Source organism: Sebastes fasciatus, chromosome 11 (assembly GCF_043250625.1).
Source record: "Sebastes fasciatus isolate fSebFas1 chromosome 11, fSebFas1.pri, whole genome shotgun sequence".
In the NCBI taxonomy this organism is placed as follows: domain Eukaryota; kingdom Metazoa; phylum Chordata; class Actinopteri; order Perciformes; family Sebastidae; genus Sebastes; species Sebastes fasciatus.
Window position 1 is genome coordinate 24363843 of NC_133805.1, and position 23503 is coordinate 24387345.

Here is a 23503-nt window from a genome sequence, read left to right on the forward strand (position 1 = left end):
AGTCGTGTAAGTGACGTCTCTCTCTCTCTCTGGAGCTACGATGCCTGTGTATTTCGTATTGGGATGTACTCACACCAGCAACGGGTCTCGCTCGTTCTTTCGCTTCCCGGCTGATAAAAAGACCAGAGGCCTGTACTATGAAGCAGGATTTGGGGTTAGCGAGGTAACTTCAGGGTTAACCCTGTGTTTTCAGTCCTACGACTGTGGTTCACTTCTTACCGGGGTTGATCGCCATGGTAACTTATCCCAAACATAACCTGCTCCGGAGCAGGTTATGTTTGTAATCAACTCGTATAAAAGCACCACCTACTGACCAATCAGAGCTCGGTGCGCAGATCGTATGATAATATTACACAAAGACAAACAAATTAGTCATAATCCAGACTAAAAGCAACACAGTTTAAACTGACAAATGCAGGCATATGAAAGTAAGCCTGCTTACCGCTTTATGATATATAATTATATTTATTATTTGCTCCCAAGTCTGTTTCCCACATCGGGGATGCAGCTGCATAACGTTAAATTCTTCTATTCTACTCTATAAACATTGTATTAATTTAACCGAACATACAAAGTAATTATAGTCCTATCTACCCACGCTATGGATGATTAGAAGTCAGTGTTAATTCACATGTCCACAGTTTTTTCTTTTGCCAGCTGTCCTTCCTGCATTTGTCAGCTTCACCTGTGTTACTTACCACTTTTAGTCTGGCTTATGTGTTCAACTTCTTAGTATTTTTCTAATATAGTTTGCTCTTCCTTTGTAAAATATGCCGCTCTGCTGACAGCAGACTTGTCCATATTTGTGATTGGTCACATGCTGCAAACACCGCAGCTTTTATGCGAACACGCTCATAGGCAGATGGGGAAACCCTGGGTTGACTTACCGCTGATAACCACAGTCATAGGACCGCTTAGCGAGATCGCTGTTGTTAGGGTTAGTGAAGCCAGTTAACGGGAAGATACCACGGGTGTGTTAAACTCGCTTCATAGTACAGGCCTCAGGAGTCGCTGGATAAAACACATAAGCTAAGATAACGTTATATTTGTGCGTGGAACATAGCTAAGTTAGCTAGCTAGCTTGTGTTGGTGACTTATGTTGTGCGAGACGAGAGATGTGGTTCACTGAGCGGTTTCACACAAAACTAAATGATACTGTGACTGTCTTGACTTGCAAAATTCTGTTTTAAATTGACTAACATATGTGTGATTCATGGTGCAATTCAAACGGGATAAAAAATATATTTGTCTCTCTCCGTTGACTACCGTACATTTTTCTTCCAAAATAAGATCCCATGGGGTCAACAGGAAGGGGGGCGGGGGACATCGCCTCTCTATGTGAAGGACTTTTTATTTTCCATTCAGCTGCTGCTGATTTTTTTTCATTTAAAGGACAGAATTTGAGCGTTCAGAGAGGAAAACGCCAAACCTCTATGAGGAAAATGTAACTACAGAATATTATATTTACAGTTTAGCTTGATGAAGCATACCTAATGTAAAAAAGCTAAAAACTGCTATTTACTTTGCTCAGGTCACTCGTTTGTTAATGCAGCGTCACAAAGAGTGAGAGGGGTCCAGGGTTGGAAATTATCACCAGCCACCAGCTAAATGCTGGTAAAATATGCAAGTGGCTGCTCGATTTTCTTCACTCACCAGCAAAAAAAAACATGGCAATCGGTAGTCAGTGGATTTAGGAATCCACCACAGTGGCAGGCGGAAAAAAAGTTAATTTCCAACCCTGGAGGTGTCACTGCTGAATGTTTGTTTTGAGACCATTCCTCTCAAAGACGGCTGTTATGTGGTGTTCCCACACCACCTTCACAAAGAGGAATGTCATATTTAGGTGTCATATCCTCATCTCAAAAATACAGACTAAATTCCACCTTCATCTGAGGAGCAAACAGGGTGCACAGTTTTACCTCGGTGCATAACATATTTTTACTTAATAAAGACAGAAAACAATATATTTGCTGATTGGTTTGTTGTACAAAATGTACACTGCACGTTTACAAAAACTGAAAAATACAGGTCTACATTTATTTAGACATGATACAGTAGTCTCACATTTTTTCTGACATGCTATAATTTTTCCCACGTATGTGTAATCTGTATATTTATAATATAACGGTAAAACTGTAAATTCCAGGTTTTAGTGTCTTTTAGTCGCTGTACAGTATTTGTATAGCTTTATTTGTCTGCAAGTTAAATGGACAACTAATGATGTTCAAATGAAGTCTATAAAAAAGTATTATAATTTAAAAAATAGGATTTTTTTTCACATGCTGTAATACAATAATGTAATCATTTCACTCTTTGGAAATCTAAAAAACTCAAACGTTGGTTATTTTCTAGTTAACTGAGGGTTTAACCTGCTCCTTCTTTTTACCAGATTGATCAATGCTGATACATTTTTAAAACTGTTAATAAAGTAGTTCATAAAGTTATCTACTGTAGATTTTGATAAGATGACACGAGAATCAACAGTTTCCTGCAGTGACACACAGTACTAGTGTCCCGTATTATTTGAGGCATGTTTAGTCTAAAAATAAAATTAAGGCAAATGGTATCTGAATGGGACTGGTCCGTCGGCTGCAGGGTGACGAGGTCAAGGCACTGCTGTGTTGGAGGCAAAGGTCCTGGCTCGATAATTTAGATTTCCTCCTTATCTTCTGAGAGAGAGAATCAAACAAAATGGAGAAAAGAAAATTACACATTTATTTGTAATCCATATACATAGTGATTTACTATATTATAGGTACTATAATAAAAAATAAAAGTCAAACTTCCTATTGAATAGGTGGATATTTCATAAATATCAGCAATTTGTGGCGGTAACTGCCGTTTACTTGACAAACACCTCGTAGTATTTGTTCAAAGATTACCCAGTCAAATCGAAATAATGCTACATATTAAATCTATGCAGGTTATGAGTATGAAGTACATTCAAAAACAGTATGCAAACTAAAATAAATAGCTGTTGCATCCTTTTGAAAGAACATTTAGTGAAGTTTAATTGTAGACTCCCAGTTTGATTTCCTGTTAGTATTAAACAGTATAACATATTACACTTTAACAGTTGTTTGTTTTATGCTGGAATTGCATCATCTCATGTTTGTTGATTTTTGTTTATACTATCTTGTAGTAACTAGTAATAATATACTAAGACAATTATCACACTGTTTCTTACCTTTCACTGGTGGTGCAGGTAATCGCCTCCTCAGCTGTCTTGATGAGTCCACAGTGAAGGGCTGCAAGAAGACGTGAAGTTTTTTTTATTATTATTCTTGCGCAAGGTGTTTCACATAATGTTGTGGTAGTTACACTGATGACCTATCTAGATCTAGAGCTATCTATCTATCTAGATCTAGATATATCTATCTATCCATCCATCCATCTATCTAATGTATATTAATGCAAACAGGTACCATAAAGGGAATGGTCTTGGTCTTAGTGAAGCGTGACTGTTGTGTCTCCACATTGAGGCCGGCACTCTTCAAAGCAGCAATTCTGGCCGAGATGTCACAAACCTGGAGCAGAAACAACACAAACAAGTAACACAGTACATGTTTGATTAAGATCAGACTGATGTTATACTGTAGTTGTCACTGTACTTGCAGCACCCCCTTAAAGCCAATCTGTGTTTTTATAAACTCATCACAAAGTATTCTAATTACTAATAAAAAAACAGGAGACACTTTCTTAAAGGGGAACACCACCTAAATGAAGAATTCAAACTAGGGCTGTCAATCAATTAAAATATTTAACAGCGATTAATCGCACATTGTTTATCTGTTCAAAATGTATGAGAAATATTGTCCAGAAACCCTCACAGGTACTGCATTCAGCATAAAAAATATGCTCAAATCATAATATGGCAAACTCAAGCCCAAAACAGCTGTCAGTGTGTCCGTGTGCTGACTTGACTATGACTTTCCCCAAACTGTATATGATTATCATAAAGTGGGCATGTCTGTAAAGGGGAGACTCGTGGGTACCCATAGAACCCATTTTCATTCACATATCTTGAGGTCAGAGGTCAAGGGACCCCTTTAAAAATGGCCATGACAGTTTATCCTCGCAAAAATTAAGGGTAAATACATTATTTAGCCTCCTTTGCAACAAGCTTTTATGACATGGCTGGTACCAATGGATTCTCTAGGTTTTCTAGTTTCATATGATGCCATTATCTACACTCAAGCTTTAAAACTGAGCTCGCTACAACCTAAAAATCGCAAGTTGTGTTAAAGAAATTCGAGGCGTTAAAACGAATTTGTGTTAACGCATTAACTTTGACAGCCCTAATTCGAATATGTTATTTCCATGGCCTAGGAAAGTTCAATCAATATTTGTGATCATGAGCTACTCTCTCTCAAAGCCAGAAACCAGAGAAAGTATGTCTCAAACTTGTGATGTCATAGGGTATAAAGTGTGGAGCTGCTCCATAGACAATGAATGGGAGACTGATTTTATGGACCCACAGATTGTTTGTTGTCTTTTTTATACCTTAATTAGCTTTATTCTATTATAGTGTTGTCATTTGTGAAACAGAAAATGTTTCAATATACTCAGAACTCCCCTGGGTGCTCTCAGTGTCATCTAGAACATCTCTCCCCATTCATTGTCTTTGGAGCAGCGCCACACTTTATACACTATGATATCACAAGTTTGAGTTTTAGCACTCTAGTTTTTGGGACAGAGTTGTTCAAGTTACCTTTTGGACTGTCTTAGACCGTAGGAATAAAATGTATGAAATTTGAAAATGGGCATAGTTCTTCAACCCACCTGTAGCTCAGACTGTTGAACCTTAGCAGCTGCTGATGCTACCTGCTCCTCCAGGAAGGACAGCTCCATGTCGGACGTATCGCTGCAAATGCCCCTAGCGCACGTCTCCAGGTCACTCAGCTCTGCCTCCAGACCGTACACCTCTCCAGCTGTCATGTAAACCTGCAGCATGTCCAGTTCAACACGACATTAACTTAATTTAAATTGAAAACAGGACTAATTGCGATTATCTAACTCATCTAAAGTTGATCAATCAATTTAGCAACAATTAAGGCCCTTAAAAAATATTCAAAATTGTTAAACTTCATTTTCCGAGGTATTAGGTTTTGTAGCTTGTTTTCAATATGTATATTTGTCCAAAGAGGTTGTTTGCTAACGTTTGCAGGAATTTAAATCACATTGTAGGTGCATAGTGGGATTCTGTGTAGTTTATTATGGAATCTGTAAATTACCATTATGGTTCTCAAAGTTTTGATGACGGCCAATTTCAGGAGCCAGAATATAATTTAGGGCCACACAGGAAAAGCACACAAATAAAGAAATATCTTTGCCATCTCAAGTCCACATTGAACTGCTGAGTTGTCCACAGCACTAGCCTTGATGACAGAGCGTAATTCCCACGACAGTCTCGAGGCACCACTATTTGCCATGCCACCGGTGGGTCACAGCTTATGACATTTTTTTTGTGACATGTTTTAATGATATAAATAGTTTGGGGCATACTGTACACCTTTCTTATGACATAGCTATGGCATTTTCCATATATTTTTTCAATACTATACTATGACTTTCTTCACAACTTTTTTTCAATACTATACTATGACTTTTTTCATATTTTGACATGCTATACTACGACTCTTCACATTTTTCTGCATACTATACTACGACTTTTTTTTCGACGTACTATACTATGATTTTTTTTTGACAAACTATACTGTGACTTTTTTTATTTTTCGACTTACTACGACTTTTTTCGACATACTTTACTATAATTTTTTTCGTTTTTTGATAATATACTATGAATTTCTGTAGATATACTATACTATGACTTGTCTTATTTCTGTAGACATATTATACATTGACTTTTTTATTTTTTCGACATACTGTACTATGACTTTTTCAATTTTTTCAACATACTATCCCATAACTTGTTTCAACATACTATGCTATGACATTTTTTCAACATACTATGTTATGACTTATTTTTTTGACATACTATACTATGCCATTTATTATTTCTTCCACATACTATATAGTCTATATACTATGTATGTATGTATGTTAAAAAAATAAAGCCATATTATAGTATGTTGGAAAAAAAATCATAGTATAGTATGTCGTATAGTAAAAAAAGTCATAGTACAGTAACAGTATGCTGAAAAAAGATAACACAGGATGTCTAAAAAATAAAAAAGTCATAATATAATATGTCGAAAAAATTAAAAAGTCATAGTATAGTAAGTCGAAAAAATTAAAAAGTCATAGTATAGTAAGTCCGAAAAAAAACCCAGTCATAGTATATGTCGAAAAAAAATCATAATATAGTACGTCAAGAGTTTTAAAACTCATAGTATAGTATGTTATAAAAAAACAACAACATAGTATTGTATTTGGAAAAATAAGTCATAGTATAACGTCGAAAAAAAGTCATAGTATAGTAAGTAGGAAAAACAAAAAAAGTCAAGACAACATTCTTGAATAAACGCACTTGGTTACATTCCACTACTGTTAAAATGTAAAAACTGGTCTGTAGTATAATATTACTGCACACTGAAAACATCATCAGCTAAAATCTAATCAGCATTTATACATAAATAAATATAAATAATAAAAAGCTGAACTTACGTTCTCCTCCAGTCTACAGAACTGTTGATCCAGTTTCTTGGGGTCTGTGTTGGGGGGCAGTGAAGTGTTGGAGAGTCGGGGGCCGTCTCCTCCCTCCGCTCCCTGCAGCAGCAGCAGCTCTTCAGTGGCGTTCAGCACCTTCAGGACCTCAGTGGTGATGCTGCGCAGAGACACCGCCGAGTACCTCTACAACACACAGACAGGCGGACGGATATCTCTGTAATATTTTGCAGTACAATAAGAAATACATTTAACCTGAACTGTTTTATGTTAAAAAAAAACAAAAAAACAAAACGGAACAATTACGCTTAAACTTTATACCTTCAAAATGTGTTGGAATAAGGAGTGTGGCTGGTTGTTTACCTTACTTCTGCTGTCTGCTTTGCGAATTATGGATAATTATATGCAAATTTTGTAGAGTTGCAAAAAGACCTGCTGTCCATAATCCATAATATAGAATGATTGTGATTTGGATGTTGTGGATGTCTTGCTGAATGGCAATGATGTTGCTGTAATGTGTAATTATTATTATTATTTTTTAATATCTTCTAATAAACTAAGTGTCAAAAAAGGGGAAAACTCAGATACTTTGCTTTAAATGACATCCAAACAAAAGAAATAATTTTCCCACTTCTGTGGAGGAGGGACCTCTATCATATGCACAGTGAATGACATGATTGGATAATACATAGGTGGCCAACATGGGCCTGATGTTGTGGAAAACATCAGTGTGACCAGCATTGGAAGGTAAAGTTATGAAATTAGGTGCACGCATGAAGAAATGAGACTGAGAGAAGAAAATGTGAGTGAAAGTGCAAATGAAGTACACCTGCTTCTTAATCTACAATGATCACTGCATGCTGTCTTCCTAAAGCCAAACAAGGTCTCACCTGCTCCAGCAGAGTTGATATAAACTGTATTGTTTTGTAAAGCTCCATGTCACTACCCTACAGCACACAGAGAGGAGCACAGAAGAAGAAAACACAGGACAGACAGGGAAAAGGAAAAAACAGCATCAAGCAGAGTTGATTAGTAGTTTGTTACATTGCAAAGAAGAAGTTTAGAAGGAGTTTTACTCAGATGTGAGGTTTTCTTTAAAGTGAGCCTATGTAACTCCTGCTGAGCTCTGTGGCAATAACAAGATGATGGGTTATTTTAAAATGATGTGATGATAAAATGTTTATCGGTAGCAAAAATAGAGAAGTCATAAATGTAAGAAAATAATCTTAACCCATCACCCACTAACTAGGTTTCTCCTGAGCTGACAACTGCCCAAAATCCATCCAAAAACAATTTGCTGATGAAGACTATGAGATGTGGTTGAAACAGCTAGTAAGAGGACCTTGAGTCAAGATAATTTGGTCAAGAAATGTTCATGCACAAGGGTCACACAGTACTTTGACACAGCAATATCTATCTAAAGTTAGCTAACATCATCTACTAGCTGTGGCAGCATAATCCCTGAGTGTGTATCACATATTTAAGTAATGCTTAACTAATGCATGACTCGTGATAAATTAATTCAGGATGTATCATGAAGTCCTGTTTCTCACCATTAACAAATAATCAGGTCACTAGGACTTTATGTCGGTTAAGGTTCACACTTAATACATCATCAATTAAGGATTAATGTCATACTTTTTTTTTGTTTTTTATATTATTAGGGCTGTTAATCTATTAAAATATTTAATCGTGATTAATCGCATGATTGTCCATGATTAATCAAGATTAATTGCATATTTAGTATCTGTTCAAAATGTACCTTAAAGGGAGATTTGTCAAGTATTTAATACTCTTATCAACATGGGAGTGGACAACTATGCTGCTTTATGAAAATGTTTGTATATACTTATTATTGGAAATCAATTAACAACACAAAACAATGACAGATATTGTCCAGAGTTCGGAGCGTTATTTAGCCTCCTTCGCGACAAGCTTCATCATGGTAATGGATTCCTTAGGTTTTCTAGATATCAGTATCTCCACTCTAGCTTTCAAGCCCACTGATTCCGGCTACAACCTCCGAAAGATTGCGTTAATGTGTTATTATTGCGTTGACAGCCCTAGTTTAAACACAACATTTTTGCAACAATAAATAATTGTGACTATGTGACTTATGTGATATGACTTACCCCAAACTGCATGTGATTATCATAAAGTGGGCATGCCATTTTCATTCACATATCTTGAGGTCAGAGGTCAAGGGACCCCTTTGACAATTGCCATGCCAATTTTTCCTCGCCAAAATTTAGCGCAAGTTTGGAGCGTTATTTAACCTTCTTCGCGACAAGCTAGTATAACATGGCTGGTACCAATGGATTCCTTAGGTGGTTTTCTAGTTTCATATGATGCCAGTTCTTTCACTCTAGCTTTAAAACTGAGCCCGCTACAACCTAAAAATCGCAAGTTATTTATAATTAGTGGCGTTAAAATTAATTTGTAATAACGCGTTTTTATCTCGTTAACCGTAACAGCCCTAATTATTATATTTGTGTTGTTGTAGAAAGAAGTGAAAGAGTGTAGCTCTGTAGAGAATGATGCACTAAAACCAAAATCATCTAGCAGATGCCAATTGATAAATTTTGAGTTGAATGAACTGGAATGGAGAAAAAAAATACTTTAACATTTCAATGAGAATAGGCACTGCTCTGTTTTCAGAGAGGCCAGCGGAAGTAAGGCCGGAGCATCAACCTCACCTCTGAGTTTATTAAAATGTGCAACGGTGCGTTTTATTGCTTATGAATTCAACTTTTCATTTGTTACAGGAACAATCTGTTATTCCGCTTTCAAAAATGACACAGCCTCACTTTAATGCTAAAATCACAACAGACTGTTAGTGGAGAATACAGGCTTTTGAAACTACATCTGATTTGTGTTACTCCGGCAGGGAGTGTTGGCCACCGACAGTAATGCTGCATGTATTATGTATCACTATACAGAGTGAGATAAAAAAACACAGTTCTTACATTCTGAATGTCTTCAGGTGACAGTAAACCTTCCTGAAGAGAAGACGTGCTGCTCTGCTCCGTGTCAGCTGTATTTTCTTCTTTGGTTTCTTCAAGTCTTTCATTTCTTTCACAATCTCCCTCTGCAGCACCTCCCTGTGTCTCCATCATTTTCCACTCAGTCGTCACTTTTCTTTCTTCTTGTTCGTCGTCATCCTTTTCTATTCTTTTACACGTCTGTTTGGTCTCTTCGATGTCAAATTTTTTTACTTGTGCATCTGTATCTTTTTCCTGCCGCTCTTTTTCATCTCCGCCTGTAGCATCTCCACTCTCCTCTTTTCTGGAAATGTCTCTTACATTTTCTCCTGGTCTTTCTCTAACAGCCGACTCTGGCATCACGTTATCGCCTCGACTTTGAAACTCTTTTGCACTTCCTGTGTCCTTTGATGCATTTTTGCTTTGAGCATCGACCGCGTTGTCCTTGAATCCTCCAGTTGTTACATCGGTCTCTACTTCCTCTGCCTCTCTATTTTTGCTCCCATTTTTCGCAGCTTCATCCCTCAATGTCTCTACCTGCATGTCCTCCAAAGTCATCATCAACATGCCGCTGATTACTCTGTCAAACTCTGCATTTTCCTCATCGCTGTCTGCTGCAATATCCTGACTCTCTTCGCTTTCTCTAATCTTTCCCTCTTCCTGTCTCTCTTCTCCTTCCTCTTTGTTAGGCCACTTCGCCTCTGGCTGATATCCTCGTCGGACTTTTGGCTCATGTAAGGATATTATCTCTCGTCTTTCCTCTGTCTCTTTTTCTTTTTTAGCCTCTTTCAAAAGTTCTACTTTTTCTTCACACATGTGCCCCTTTACCATCCTTTCATCCTCGTCTGTTACTATCTCCTCCGTGGATTCTTTCTTTTCCTCCACCTCTGTTTTATCCTGGACAACTTTTGTCTTTCTTTCCTCAATTTCATCCCTTAAATCAAACATTTCCACGTCCAAATTTCCAAATGATTCTCTCCTCTCCGGATTCTTTCCCATTGCTTCCTCCCTCTCAATTCCTCCTTCATTTATTTCCTGCTCCACCTCCACCTCCACCTCCACCTCCACCTCCACCTCATTCACTCCAACTCTATCCAGCTCATCCTCAGTGGAAGAAAACTGAGAACCACGAACTAAACTGGCCAAATCGCGCAGTTGAGATGCCCGGGTTTCTTTATCCTCCTGCCGTTTCCACAACTTCCCTTCATCTATCGCTTCCTCCCCCTCTTCACCTCTGCCTGCTCGGTCCAACTCATCCTCCGTGGATGAATATTGGGTGGCGTTGGCTTGATTAGCTAATCTGCACACTTTCACCGCCAGCTCCTCCTCCTCATCCTCTCCTGTCTTCTCTTCATCGGTCAGACCAACTCTGTCCAGCTCATCCTCTGTGGAGGAGAACATGTTAGCCCTGACCTCTTTTTCCAGCCGACAGAGTTTAGAAGTGAGTCCGTCTGTGTTTTCCTCCTCCGTATCTTCATCCCTGTCTCCCTCCCATTCTTCTTCACTCTGGCCATCTTTGACCAAGTCATCATCAGTCGAAAGGTACGTGAGCCTTGACTGTGCGATGAGCCTGTATAATCTGTATTTCATCTCTTCATCCACTTCCTCATCTTCATCCGTTCTTCCTTCATCCAAGTCGATCTCCATCCTCCACCGACTCTCATCTACTTCATCTCTGCCCTCGGTCCCTCGTCTCTTTTCCTCCCTCCGTCCATCATCACCGGCATCTCTCGCTTCTCCATCAACTTCTTCTAGCTGTTGTAGATTTAACGTGACCTCCTGTTCCATGTGATTGGCTACATGACCTGTGATGTCACTCTCAGGTTGAAAAGGTTCAGGGGTCGTGCCTCCGGAGGTCAACGTGTCAGGGGTCGTAGCATCAGACGGATTATGGGAATGGTCGTCTTTCTCGCTGTAATCCTGTAAATTTAAGAAATAATACATTATAGTTTATTCTTAAATCTATTTATCTCTATCTGTGGTGAATGAAGCAGAATTTTCTCTCTAATGTTTATAAACTTTGCATTTGAGCATCTTACATTTTTACATCATTATTTTAATTGAATTATTTTCTGCTATGAATCAAAGATCTTCCCATCTCATTTCATGTCATAAGTTTGTACTGTAGTTTTTATTTCTTACCACAGAAGATGACAACTCTCTTTTACTCCTCCTTTTCTTCCGTGATCTCCTGACTTTTCCCACATCTGGCTCGGCAGCCACCTTGCTCTCCTCTTCCTCTCCGGCTCCTCCCACGTTAAAGTTCACATCGATGATGCTGGTCCTGCAGGAGGGTGAAGGTCGCCCGATCTCCGCGGGCACCTTCCTCTTAAAAACAGCCAGCAGGGATTTATTTGACTTCCAGTTCCCCTCAGAGTTTGAAAACAGATTGTCTGTGCTGCCCGTCAGCGGGGACGGGATCCCATCGTGGGCGTCGGGCTTGGGTTTGGTTTCGTTGTCAGAGTTCATGCCTTCATAGGCGGACACCACTTCAGACTCCTTCTCCAAGACACTGAAGACCAGGCTCTTCCTCCTGGTCAGCAGGCTAGGACGAGACAGCTGGGCGCTCTGCAGGGCGATCCAGTTCCCATCTGGGCTCTTCAGCACTGAGGACACACCCCCACATGTGAGCACACACACACACACACACACACACACACACACACACACACAGATATCATGCAGACAAGCAGAGGCCATACGCCAAACAAGCAAACCACACAAAGTAAAACCACACATGCAGCAACATAAACAAACAAAAACAAACACAGTGGAGAAAGTAGGCATTAGCTGACATTGACTAGAAATTTAGCAAATTTATCTGATTACTTTGATGATCGATCAAGTTAACTTGTCTTTGTTGATAGTAAATTGAACATTGTGAATGAGCAAATGTAACCAACTAAAAGAACGATGACCGGCGGGTTTAAAAAGTTAAAGAGCAACAACATCTTACCAGCGTTGTCCAGTCGGTCTACACTCTTCCAGGCTGACCCGCCTCCGTCTTTCTTTAGAGAGGAGTCCTGTATCAGACCTGGAAGGTCATTGTCCAACAATGACAAGCTAGTGTGTGAACTCTGAGAGGAGACAGATGACAAATAAAAATGATTGATTGTCATCTCACAGTCACACTGGATGTCTGCAGTGAGGTAAAGAGCATTATGACCAGTTTAACCAGCAGAGGTCAGCACATGATGAGAAGATTTGTGGTGCAGAAAACACATGTAGATAAACACAACATATCATCCTTTTTTCTCACAACCCCATGATGTAAAAGTACTAAGCAAAGTAAACTACAAGTAAAGATCCTTCATTTAAAATGTATTTAAATCAAACTATCTTAGAGAAGTTTAGAGGGGATTTTTTTTTTGCTAGACAATTTTTTCAGACAATCTGAACTCAGACAGTTTTTTTGTAAAAGGTCTCAAGCCAAAAAGGTTGGCAACCACTGGTTTAATCTTTAATAATACATACAAGTACAGTACTTGAGTAAATTCACTTTTCACCACTGTTTCTTCTACACAGACCTTGTACATTTAATGTACGGTAAAACAGTGAGTGTGGCTTTTTTTTACCCAAAAATCTGGTTGGTGTTTCAGGGAGCTGGAGGCTTGATCATAGTCGGACTGATGATGACGAGGAAGGTCAGTGTTGTGTTCAAGTGGCCAATCCTGGTCATAATCTGTCCTGATCTCATACAAAGTCTTCCTCCTACTAATAATCTAAGAGACAGAGACGATGAAGAAGATGATTAGTATTGCAGATGGCTCTGTACAAACATAAAACACAAAATCAGCTGGTTCTAATGGTTTTGTTTTATTATGTGCAGGAGGTACAAATGTAGTAGCAAAACAGCTGACTTACATTTGAGTATTACACAATGGCTTTTCACTAGGTCTGTCAATCGATTCAAATATTAAATCGGGATTAATCACATGACTGTCCGTGATTAATCGCAAATTATTTTTATCTGTTCAAAATGTACCTTAAAGGAAGATTTGTCAAGTATTTAATACTCTTACCAATATATGTATATATTTATTATTAGAAATCAATTAGCAACACAAAAAAATTACAAATAGTGTCCAGAAACCCTCACAGGTACTGCATTCAGCATAAAACAATATGCTCAAATCATAACATGGCAAACTCAAGTCCAACAGGCAACAACAGCTGTCAGTGTGCTGACTTGACTATGACTTGCCCTAAACTGCATGTGATTATCATAAAGTGGGCATGTCCGTAAAGGGGAGACTCGTGGGTACCCATAGAACCCATACTCATTCAGATATCTTAAGGTCAGAGGTCAAGGGACCCCTTTGATAATTACCATGCCAGTTTTTAGGCATGGTAATTATCACCAGAATTTAGATTGATGTTTGGAGCGTTATTATCTGTTACTATACAAAGTGAGTGTTTGCAGCTCAGAAATAAAAAACTATATTTTCTTTCTTACTTTTTGCACAATAGTTTTGGACAGTTCCTCAATGAGCTCTCCTCTGTGCTCCCGCAGATAACGAGCCTCATTCTGTTTCTCCTGGTGAACAAACGCACAAATAAGAAAGCTCATTAGCCCCACGCACACACAAATACACACTATAAGCTGATTACTCTTCCAACATACATGCTCTAACATACATGTATATATATATATTTGCTGTATTCCGTTCAAAAGCTTTGGGGTACTTTAACAGATTAGTGAGAAGTAAATATTTTCTAGCATAGTAGTATTAGTACTTTTTTAGAAAATGGCTGCAGAGCCAGAAATGTACATTGGGATTTATCTTAGATAGTTCTGGAGTTATACATATTTGAAGGATTTATTGAATTTGTGGACACCCAGTAGAAGACATGCATTACGCTTCTGTAGCCCCATTGCAAAACATTATGTGATATGAACAAATACTCTGAGATTAAATGCGATAGTGGTCGCATCCTTTGTAGTTGTTTACTGCCTCTTTGTATTAATCGACTGTCTCTTTGTGGCGGCTTGTGTCTCTTTCAGGAATGAGTCCTAAAACCCAGAAATGAGTTAGCATTTTTGCACTTCCGGTTCCCTCGTCTCGAAGTCAGTGGGTTTTTTGGGTATTTTTTTGGTTAGATGCCTGAAATAAGGTCTGTGGTTAACACAAACTTAAGAGATTTTAAAGCTTTGTTCTACGACATAAAATACGTCAGTAAACACCCAACTCGTGAATTTTGAAGCTTTTAAGTGTCTTAAAAACGGCGTGGCTAAATTAAACTACTAAGCGTCATCACACCGAACACTAGTCCACCTTTAGTTTAGTGGTGGTGATGTTGAAGTCATGCGACCGTGGTGTAGTTTGTTTGTAGTTTGTTTATAGCCTAACGTTAGCTTTTTAATTCTGGCGATTGCATTTATACTTCAAAAATCATAAAAGTGGTGTTCATTCGAGATTATCTTGCTGAACAAAACATGTAGGTATCATAAACGTTTGTTTGCCACGGAGCTTATTTTCTGCCATAATCCAAAACCCAATGGAAAAATCCCATTGGCTTTTTGTCTAGGGAACCCGGGGCGATGCTAACTTCCTGGTTGGCCTACAAAAATACGTCATCCCAGGAGCACTCTATTGGCCGTCTCTTGTTGTCTCATATGCTTCTGTTGATTGAAAAACTGAAGCTGAACATCAGTATTTCCTTCAAACTGGAGATGAAGCAAGTCTGTCATACTTCGGTCCAAAACTTACTGACAGAGCAGATCCACACTGACACTCCTATATTCATATAAACTCCTTTATTATACTAAATACTTGAGCATAATATGCTAAATATTTTAGATGCAGGTTATTCTGCTCTTCTGATTTAAATTGCTTGAACAAAATCAACGATTTGTAGAAAGTTTGTCATATCAGTAGTGTCTCTTTTCTCTTTTCTGATTGATAAACTAAGGGCACTTTAAATTGAATTAAATTCATTATTTAACAGAGTTTGTTATTAACAGTGATCTTAAATTGTGAAGTAAAAGTAACTTCTATATGTTCAATATGACCAGTTCCATTTTTGTTGGCCTAACAATGACCCTGACGTTGTCTTATACTGTAGTATTAAACTGTCATTTGGATTGCAGCATAATCCTGATGGTTTTCCATAATCTGATTTAAACTCTGGCTCAAAAGAGAAAAAGCAGAGAAGTCAGATTAAGGAGGAACGTGATGAAAGGACTGCAGAGGACACTTATCAAAGTATGTAGATTGCAGACCAATAAACAATAACAAACTGCAGCATCTACAATACATCACTGTCTGAAAATCATTTACAGAGAAAGGTCATTATAGTGAACGGTTGTGAATTAATGTCAAAGAAAACAAATTAAACAGCAGTTTTTGGAACTGAAAGTGCAAGACACTAGTATGTACAGAGGCATGTAAGCAATCCAACAATACATGACTATTTATAAGATGTGAACATAAATAACCTGACTGGCAGTGTCAAACTCAGCCTTGGAGATGGCCTCGTCTATGGCCTCCTCTGCCACCCGCAAGGCCACAGTGATCGTCTCTGCCACGCTGTGCTCTGAACACAAACAAGCAATGATCACTTGTTACCTGAATGATCCTTAAAATACAATTGAAATCAAAGCAAAAACACAGGAGGGAGTTAAGTGCATCATTTTCAGTTGAATTCTGTTTTCACACCGTTTGTTATTAATCTGTTTTCACTTCCTCCTTTGTGTTATAGAGGAACTACAAGCAGAGATGTGACTTTAAGGCCAGTGCAGCTTTTCAATCATGTTTGCGGTCACTTATCATGTTAGTGCAGCGAACTGCGAGAGTGAGGAGAAGTGAGGACATAGCGAGACGACAAACAAGAGAGCATAACAGACTGAAAACATTTCTCCGTTGTTTCATCTGCTGTAAAGCATTAGATTCATGGCAGCTGGGAACAAATATGAGTTTATGGATTTCATGAGAGGATTACAATGAATGACCCCAAAATGACCTTGAAGTGGATAATGTGGCCACAGAGGAGCAGTTGCGTCGACTTTCTTATGGAGATTGAATTAAGCACTCGCTGTTACGAGGCAGCTGCCCCGGGGGCCTAAAGATGACAGTTTCACTGAAATGATTTTATATAAACTGACATGGAAAGAGTCTTATGACGACTGCTGAATTTTTACCTTTCTTTGACCTCAATCTTGAGGCCCTGTCTTGTAGAGGGGGCCTCTAATTTTAACAGACCCGTTTTTGGCAAATAGTCTTATTCACTTTTTTCTTGCAGAGAGTCACGCAAGAAGTTCAGTGCCACTCTCAAATCTGCCCATTCAATATGAAGATGGATCCAGCAGCTGGTTAGCTTAGCACAAAAACTGCAAACAGGGGGAAACAGCCAGCCTGGCTCTTTTCAACATAACAAAATTCACCTACCAGCACCTCTAATGCTCAGTAATTAACACGCATCTTGTTTAATCACTACAAAAACAAAATGGAAAGAGCCTCGAAGTTGAAGCTGTAGCTTCATATTTACCGTACAGATAACAGTGGTATCAATCTCCTGATGTAACTCTCGGCAAGACAGCTGATATTTCCCAAAAACGTCAAAATGTTTTGCTTTAATATATCAGTTGATATTGTGATTACATGATGCATATTCTTAAAGGTTCTCGATATGATATCCAGAGTATTAATATAGCAGCAAACAGCTATTTGCTATGTAAAGTTATAGAGAAGTAATGTCTACCTGAGCAGAGAATTAAGTCGCTCTCCTTCTGTGTTTGTTGTAATCAGAGTTTCTCAGTGCTTTGTTTACATAATCATACATAATCATTTATTTTCTTTCTTCTGCTATTCAGTGCACAATTAATTAGAAATGCTGCACATAAACATATGTTAACTGAAAATATGTAGGCGTGCAGGCCTATATAGTGTTATAACTGAAGTTCTTCTTCTGGTTTTGCATTTGTATTACCGTAAGATGTCTTGACACAGGAATCAAAAACTGTAAAATTGTATTAATCCAAATAAGAATTTCCAAAATGCTTCACATAAATAGGTGTACAGTACAAACAAGGATCAGTGAAATCATATCTGCACCTTGAGTTTGTCTGTAGAAGGTTGAGTCGCTCCCGCAGAAGCTGCCCTCATTGCAGATACTCTCCTCGTAGGCGCTGCTCTCTGAGACACACACAGACAGACACACACACGTTGACATGTACATTGGAAAGACAGATACAGTAGATTCACATGAGATTAAGATTTCATCCTGAAACTTTTTTTAGGGCTATCAAAGGCAACACAATAATAACAGGTTAACACTAATTTGTTTTAATGCAACCAATTTCTTCAACGCATTAACACAACCTGGGATTTTTAGGTGGTGGCGGGCTCTGTTTTAAAGCTAGCCTGAAGACACTGGTATCAAATTATACTAGAAAACCATAAGAAATCCATTGGTACCAACCATGTCATGCTTGCTTGTCATGGAGGAGGATAAATAACGCTCCAAACATGCGCTAAATTTTGGTGAGGAAAAACTGGCATGGTCATTTTCAAAGGGGTCCCTTGATCTCTGAACTCAAGATATGTGAATGTAAATGGGTTCTATGGGTACCCACGAGTCTCCCCTTTACAGACATGCCCACTTTATGATAATCACATGCAGTTTAGGGGTAAGTCATAGTCGAGTCAGCACACTGACACACTGATATTGTTAATGCTAAATGCCGTACCTCTGAGGGTTTATGGACAATATCTGTCATTGTTTTGTGTTGTTATTTGATTTCCAATAATAAATATACACATACATTTGCATAATGCAAGCATTTTTGCCCACCCCCATGCTGATAAGAGTATTAAATACTTCACAAATCTAACTTTAAGGTACATTTTGAACAGATAAAAAATGTGTGATTAATTTTCAATTAATCACAATTAACTATGGACAATCATGTGATTAATCACAATTAAATATTTTAATTGATTGACAGCCCTAGTTTTCATTTGATCATTTGGGGCATTAAGCAACTAGAATAACCGCCTCGCAGTTCTATGCCTCCACCAACCAGTCAAGTTGCAGTTTCCATCCATGTCTGTCCAAAATGTCATCACTTGATTTATTTAATCTCAATAGACATTTCTGTGAAATTGTCATAATTAGTATATGAATTCTCGAGTTATTTCTCCGCGTCTCTGATTGCTAGACGACTGATCCTTCTTGAGGAAGGATGAAACACGACCCACCTACACTCACTGGATAAGAGATCTAACGTAGATTTTGCAATTAAGATAAAGTTGGATTCACTTTTAAGCCGGGCTCAGACTACAGCAGTTTTAAAAAACAATTTTGAAATCGGGTTGCATCACGCACACAAGAAGAAACTTCACAGATGTTCTCTCTAATCTCAAGCATATACATATTACAAGATTTGAAAATAATGGTGCATCATCACACTACGGGATATTATTAAGATTATCATGCCAGAGGGAGCAACGCACCTCCTCACGTGATCTCATGGGGAAGCAGATGTAAACAAAATGGAGATGTCTTTGACGTGAGAAAAAACTAAAGCAGAAGGTTAAATGAGTTTGGATGATAAAATGGTTTGGGAGACGCGGTCAATACGGGTTGTTTATTCTTCAGCGAGAACTGGAGGTGAGATTATTTTTTTTCAGTTTTAATATCTGCCAACAGTAATATGCTAGCTAACGTCACAACTCTTCCTAACATACAGCAATCGAGCGAACTCTCGCGAATCGAGCGTGGAAAAAAAATACGAGCGATTTCACTCTCTATTACATAGAGAGCACGATATTGAATCAGCCCCAGACCGAGGCTGGACCGAGGGCTGGCAGGGGGAGTTAAAGAAAACGCTACTGCACCTGCTCTATGGGCCCAATGGATGCGCCCATAGGAATGAACGAGAGCTAGCCTACAACGCTGTATCCAGTTCTGTTTATACATCCATGGTCCAGTTAGGAAGAGGTGTTAGCCTCAATGGCTAGAATGTTATCGTTGCTTGGCAACACCATCAGCTGCTCCGGCTCGTCTCCCTCATTGGCTATTGTGGTCCCGCTCGGAAAGTATTGAAGTAATCCTCCAGATTTTGACTCCTAAATATCAAACATGCTTGAAATTATTTGGGGCGACCCCGATGAGACCAAACAGTTTGGGAGGTTTAATTCTGGATCTGTAACCCGCTCATATTACCAGATAATCTGGGCTGAACATCGGTACCAACAAAAGTCCCAGACCAGATTTCTCCTCCGATTGTCGGGAGAGGTGAATTGGGTTTAAATCAGCCCAAAACTCCTGTAGTCTGAGCCCGGCTTTAGGGGATCTACTGATCTGACAGCCATTCAATAATTTTGTTTACTTCATTTTTGATTTAATTTCTTTTCTTGACAAAGGCGACAGGGTCAGACCCGAGGCTCATTGATGCACGTGGGGAGCGAAGGCTGGCCCGTGTTGTCTGATCCAACAGAAGAGCTACTGTAGCTCAAATTGCTGAAAAAGTTAATGCTGGTTCCGATGGAAAGGTGTCCGAACACACAGTGCATCACAGTTTGTTGTGTATTGGTCTGCGTAGCCGCAGACCAGTCAGGGTGCCCATGCTGACCCGTGTCCACCGCCAAAAGCGTCTACAATGGGCACATGAGCATCGGAACTGGACCACGGAGCAATGGAAGAAGGTGGCCCGGTCTGATGAATCACGTTTTCTTTCATCATCATTCTTTCATCATGTGGATGGCAAAGAGGTCGAGGTGTTGACTCGGCCTCCAAATTCTCCAGATCTCAATCCAATCGAGCATCTGTGGGATGTGCTGGACAAACAAGTCCGATACACGGAGGCCCCACCTCGCAACTTATACAGGACTTAAAGGATCTGCTACTGACGGCTTCGTGCCAGATACCACAGCATACCTTCAGATGTCTGGTGGAGTCCATATCTCAACGGGTCAGGGTTGTTTTGGCGGCAAAAAGGGGGACCTACTCAATATTAGGCAGTTGGTCATAATGTCATGGCTGATCGGTATACTTGTGCTGTGACTATATACAGGATCTCTGCCTTTAAAACATAAAGGTTTGATATTTACATGACTTGATTTTAGAAAGTGATTTAGAGAGTTCATTCTCACTTCAGATAGTTTCTCCTTCCAACTCTGAGCCCTGAGCTCTTTTCACGCCGTGTAAATATTCATGCAACAATGCAGCCATTTGTGGTTATATAAGTGCATTAGAGCGGCCTCGCGCGGGGTATTACCAGGCGACCTGCTCTGTGGCGCTGGTTCAAAGGTACAGTAGAGTACAAAGGGTCACTTCCAATCATTTTAAGGGGCAAAGGGAGGACTTAGACCAAGTGATGTGAATTGTAGATTATTTTAAAAATGCAGAGAGCACTCTACTCTTTCATTGCTAAAAACCTTACAGGCAAGCACAAGTTCACTGATGTGAAATATCCTGTAAATTAAGACATAACGGTGAATTTTAGGGGCTGCAGCATGGACTTTGGTTCTATGACCCTTGGTATATATGTTTGCGTGTGTGTGCGGACGTCTGTTTTATAACATCTAATAAGTCCGGACAGATTTGGCCGCAGCACAGGGACATAAAACAGACTCACGACCAATGAGCAGCTAAGGTCACAGTAACCCTAAAGGCACCATGAGACTCCCATGGAGGTGAACTGACAGCTCCATACTTATGTCACTGTATTATGTTTATACATAGAAACATAATACTAATGTGATCTGTATAATAAATTCACAATAAGTCATTCTTGATACAGTATGACATTTAAATTCTTACCAAAGATCCTCAAGAAAAATTAAAATTGGGAGTCCTACTGTAGCAGAAGCAACTCTAAAATTATTATTTCACTGTTATAAAAAATATAAATGTAACCTCACAGAGATCATCAAGAGCATGACAACATGTGATGTTAAAGGGCGTAATGTCCACCCTAAAACACACTCCAGATAGTCAATCTTTGTAATATAAAAGAAATATAGAGTGTGAGTCAGAGTAGAGCAGAGTTTGTGGCACAGTGTGTTACAGACATTAATGCTCCCAGGACAATTAAACCCATTGACTTTGGTGATCCTCTGACTTTTCCTCCGCCAACACCACGAGGTTCACATTTGTGGTTTCAGGCAAAATATTTCAGCCTCTGTTGGATGGACTGCATTGAAATATGGTACATACATTAATTTTAATTGATGTGAATTTGGCGTTATTCTTGTTTTTTTCTCCATCTCTCTGTGATGTTGATGTAAGTTAATTTTGTCTAAATACAAAAAAAAAGAAGAAAATGGTAAAAGAACAAGTTGACAGAGTTTTTATTAATATCTAACAAAATGTATTTATGGTTTTGTACTTATGATTTGCATCCATTTCACTTGTGACTGCTTTCTATATTCCTTTTAAGATCTGTACTTCTACACTGTATGTAAAATAAGCATTACATAATGTGTATTATGTCTGTGTGTGTGTGTGTGTGTGTGTGTGTGTGTGTGTTCTTCCTCAGGGTCACTTTGTTATTTAGCTTTACTCTTTAGAGGGGGGATGTCTCGGAGCAGTGTTGCCGGGCTGTGGCAGTGTGTCTTGAGGGGGAAATGTTTCACTGCGACACAAATCTCACACATGATGATGCCTCTACCCACAGCTATTAGTTCCCAAATGTCAGCTCTATTCATTCTGATGCCATTCATGCAGCTCACATTGTTTCTTATGCAAAGTAACATCAGCAGAGCTTTCCATGAGTCAGACTATGCAGATGCAGATTTGGCAGCTGAATAAACACGGCTGGATTTCCAGTGCGGGCAAGTCATAAACAAATTAAAATGTATGATACAGTGTGTGCCTGTGAGCGGAGAATGAAAACAGTAAAGCAGAACGAGACGCTGAGCGGTGGCCTGATGCCAGCCCACATCAGTCCTCCTCCCACAGGGGTCACAGCTCTGAATCATCCGCAGCCAGCGACCTCTCCTCCACAAAACACTCGTAATTCTCTGAAATCCCTTGTCTGTTCAATCAGATCAGAGACTGAAGTAATGGCCCAGAGATGCACTCCTTCGCCTGTACCGCTCTCTCCAGTACATGCTGGAGCATATGCTGCTGGGTGAACGGTGTTATTCAAAGCACTGTATAGTACATATAAATATATACATATATCAGCATCGCTGGCTCCAGCAAAAGCTCCTCCTAACCCTGCCTGTGTTTGTGCTACACAGTTCTGGGCAAAGAAACCTAGTAAGCAAGCCTTGAGGAAATAATTATATTGTTAAATAGGGCTGTCAATCGATAAAAATATTTAATCACGATTGTCTATAGTTAAATCGTGATTAATCGCAAATTAATCGCAACATTTTTCATCTCTTCAAAATATACCTTAAAGGGAGATTTGTCAAGTATTTAATACTCTTATCAACATGGGAGTGGGCAAATATGCTGCTTTATGCAAATGTATGAATATATTAATTATTGGAAATCAATTAACAACACAAAACAGTGACACATATTGTCCAGAAACCCCCACAGTAATCTGCTGAAGTTATGTGAGATGAAAGCCAAGCAATAGCTTAATCCTGTTTCACTCTCGCCGCAACTTTCTGTTCTTTACTACTTAGAGATATGAAATGCACAGAAATATATCATTTTCACTTCTGACTGCTTTCTATATTTCTCTTAATGTCTTTACTTCTATACATGAATCCGGGGAATTATTAGAAATAAACAAGTCGCCATTACGGTGGTGACATCTCCCTACAATACGCACACGTCTGAATGCAAGATGTCCAAAGAAGTGTACAATTTTCTACTTTTACTGTTACTTTCTATGCAACGTTACTTTTGCGATGTCCAAGAGTTTGGGAAGAACCTGAGCAGCTCTCAGCTGCCAAACGTTAGTCTGACATGGTGAAACAAGTAACGTCAGT

The 23503-nt window shown here is 39.0% G+C and overlaps 1 protein-coding gene across 5 annotated transcripts in view; it reads right to left on the reverse strand.

Moving 5' to 3' along the window:
• Positions 1–4: 4 nt before the first annotated feature.
• Positions 5–23503, reverse strand: part of myripa (myosin VIIA and Rab interacting protein a) — a 44096-nt gene continuing 20597 nt past the window's right edge. For 4 of the 5 annotated variants that reach the window (XM_074651733.1, XM_074651734.1, XM_074651735.1 and 1 more), the window contains 13 exons: positions 17663–17743; positions 16048–16145; positions 14065–14145; positions 13184–13330; positions 12565–12685; positions 11751–12214; positions 9594–11528; positions 7518–7574; positions 6628–6813; positions 4783–4944; positions 3426–3527; positions 3188–3248; positions 5–2669 (listed from right to left, as the gene is read on the reverse strand). In XM_074651733.1, the coding sequence (XP_074507834.1) occupies positions 2650–2669; positions 3188–3248; positions 3426–3527; positions 4783–4944; positions 6628–6813; positions 7518–7574; positions 9594–11528; positions 11751–12214; positions 12565–12685; positions 13184–13330; positions 14065–14145; positions 16048–16145; positions 17663–17743 (3515 nt within the window). In that variant the 3' untranslated portion in view covers positions 5–2649. The remainder of the gene's footprint in view (positions 2670–3187; positions 3249–3425; positions 3528–4782; positions 4945–6627; positions 6814–7517; positions 7575–9593; positions 11529–11750; positions 12215–12564; positions 12686–13183; positions 13331–14064; positions 14146–16047; positions 16146–17662; positions 17744–23503) is intronic. The other variant, XM_074651736.1, reaches the window with a different exon arrangement.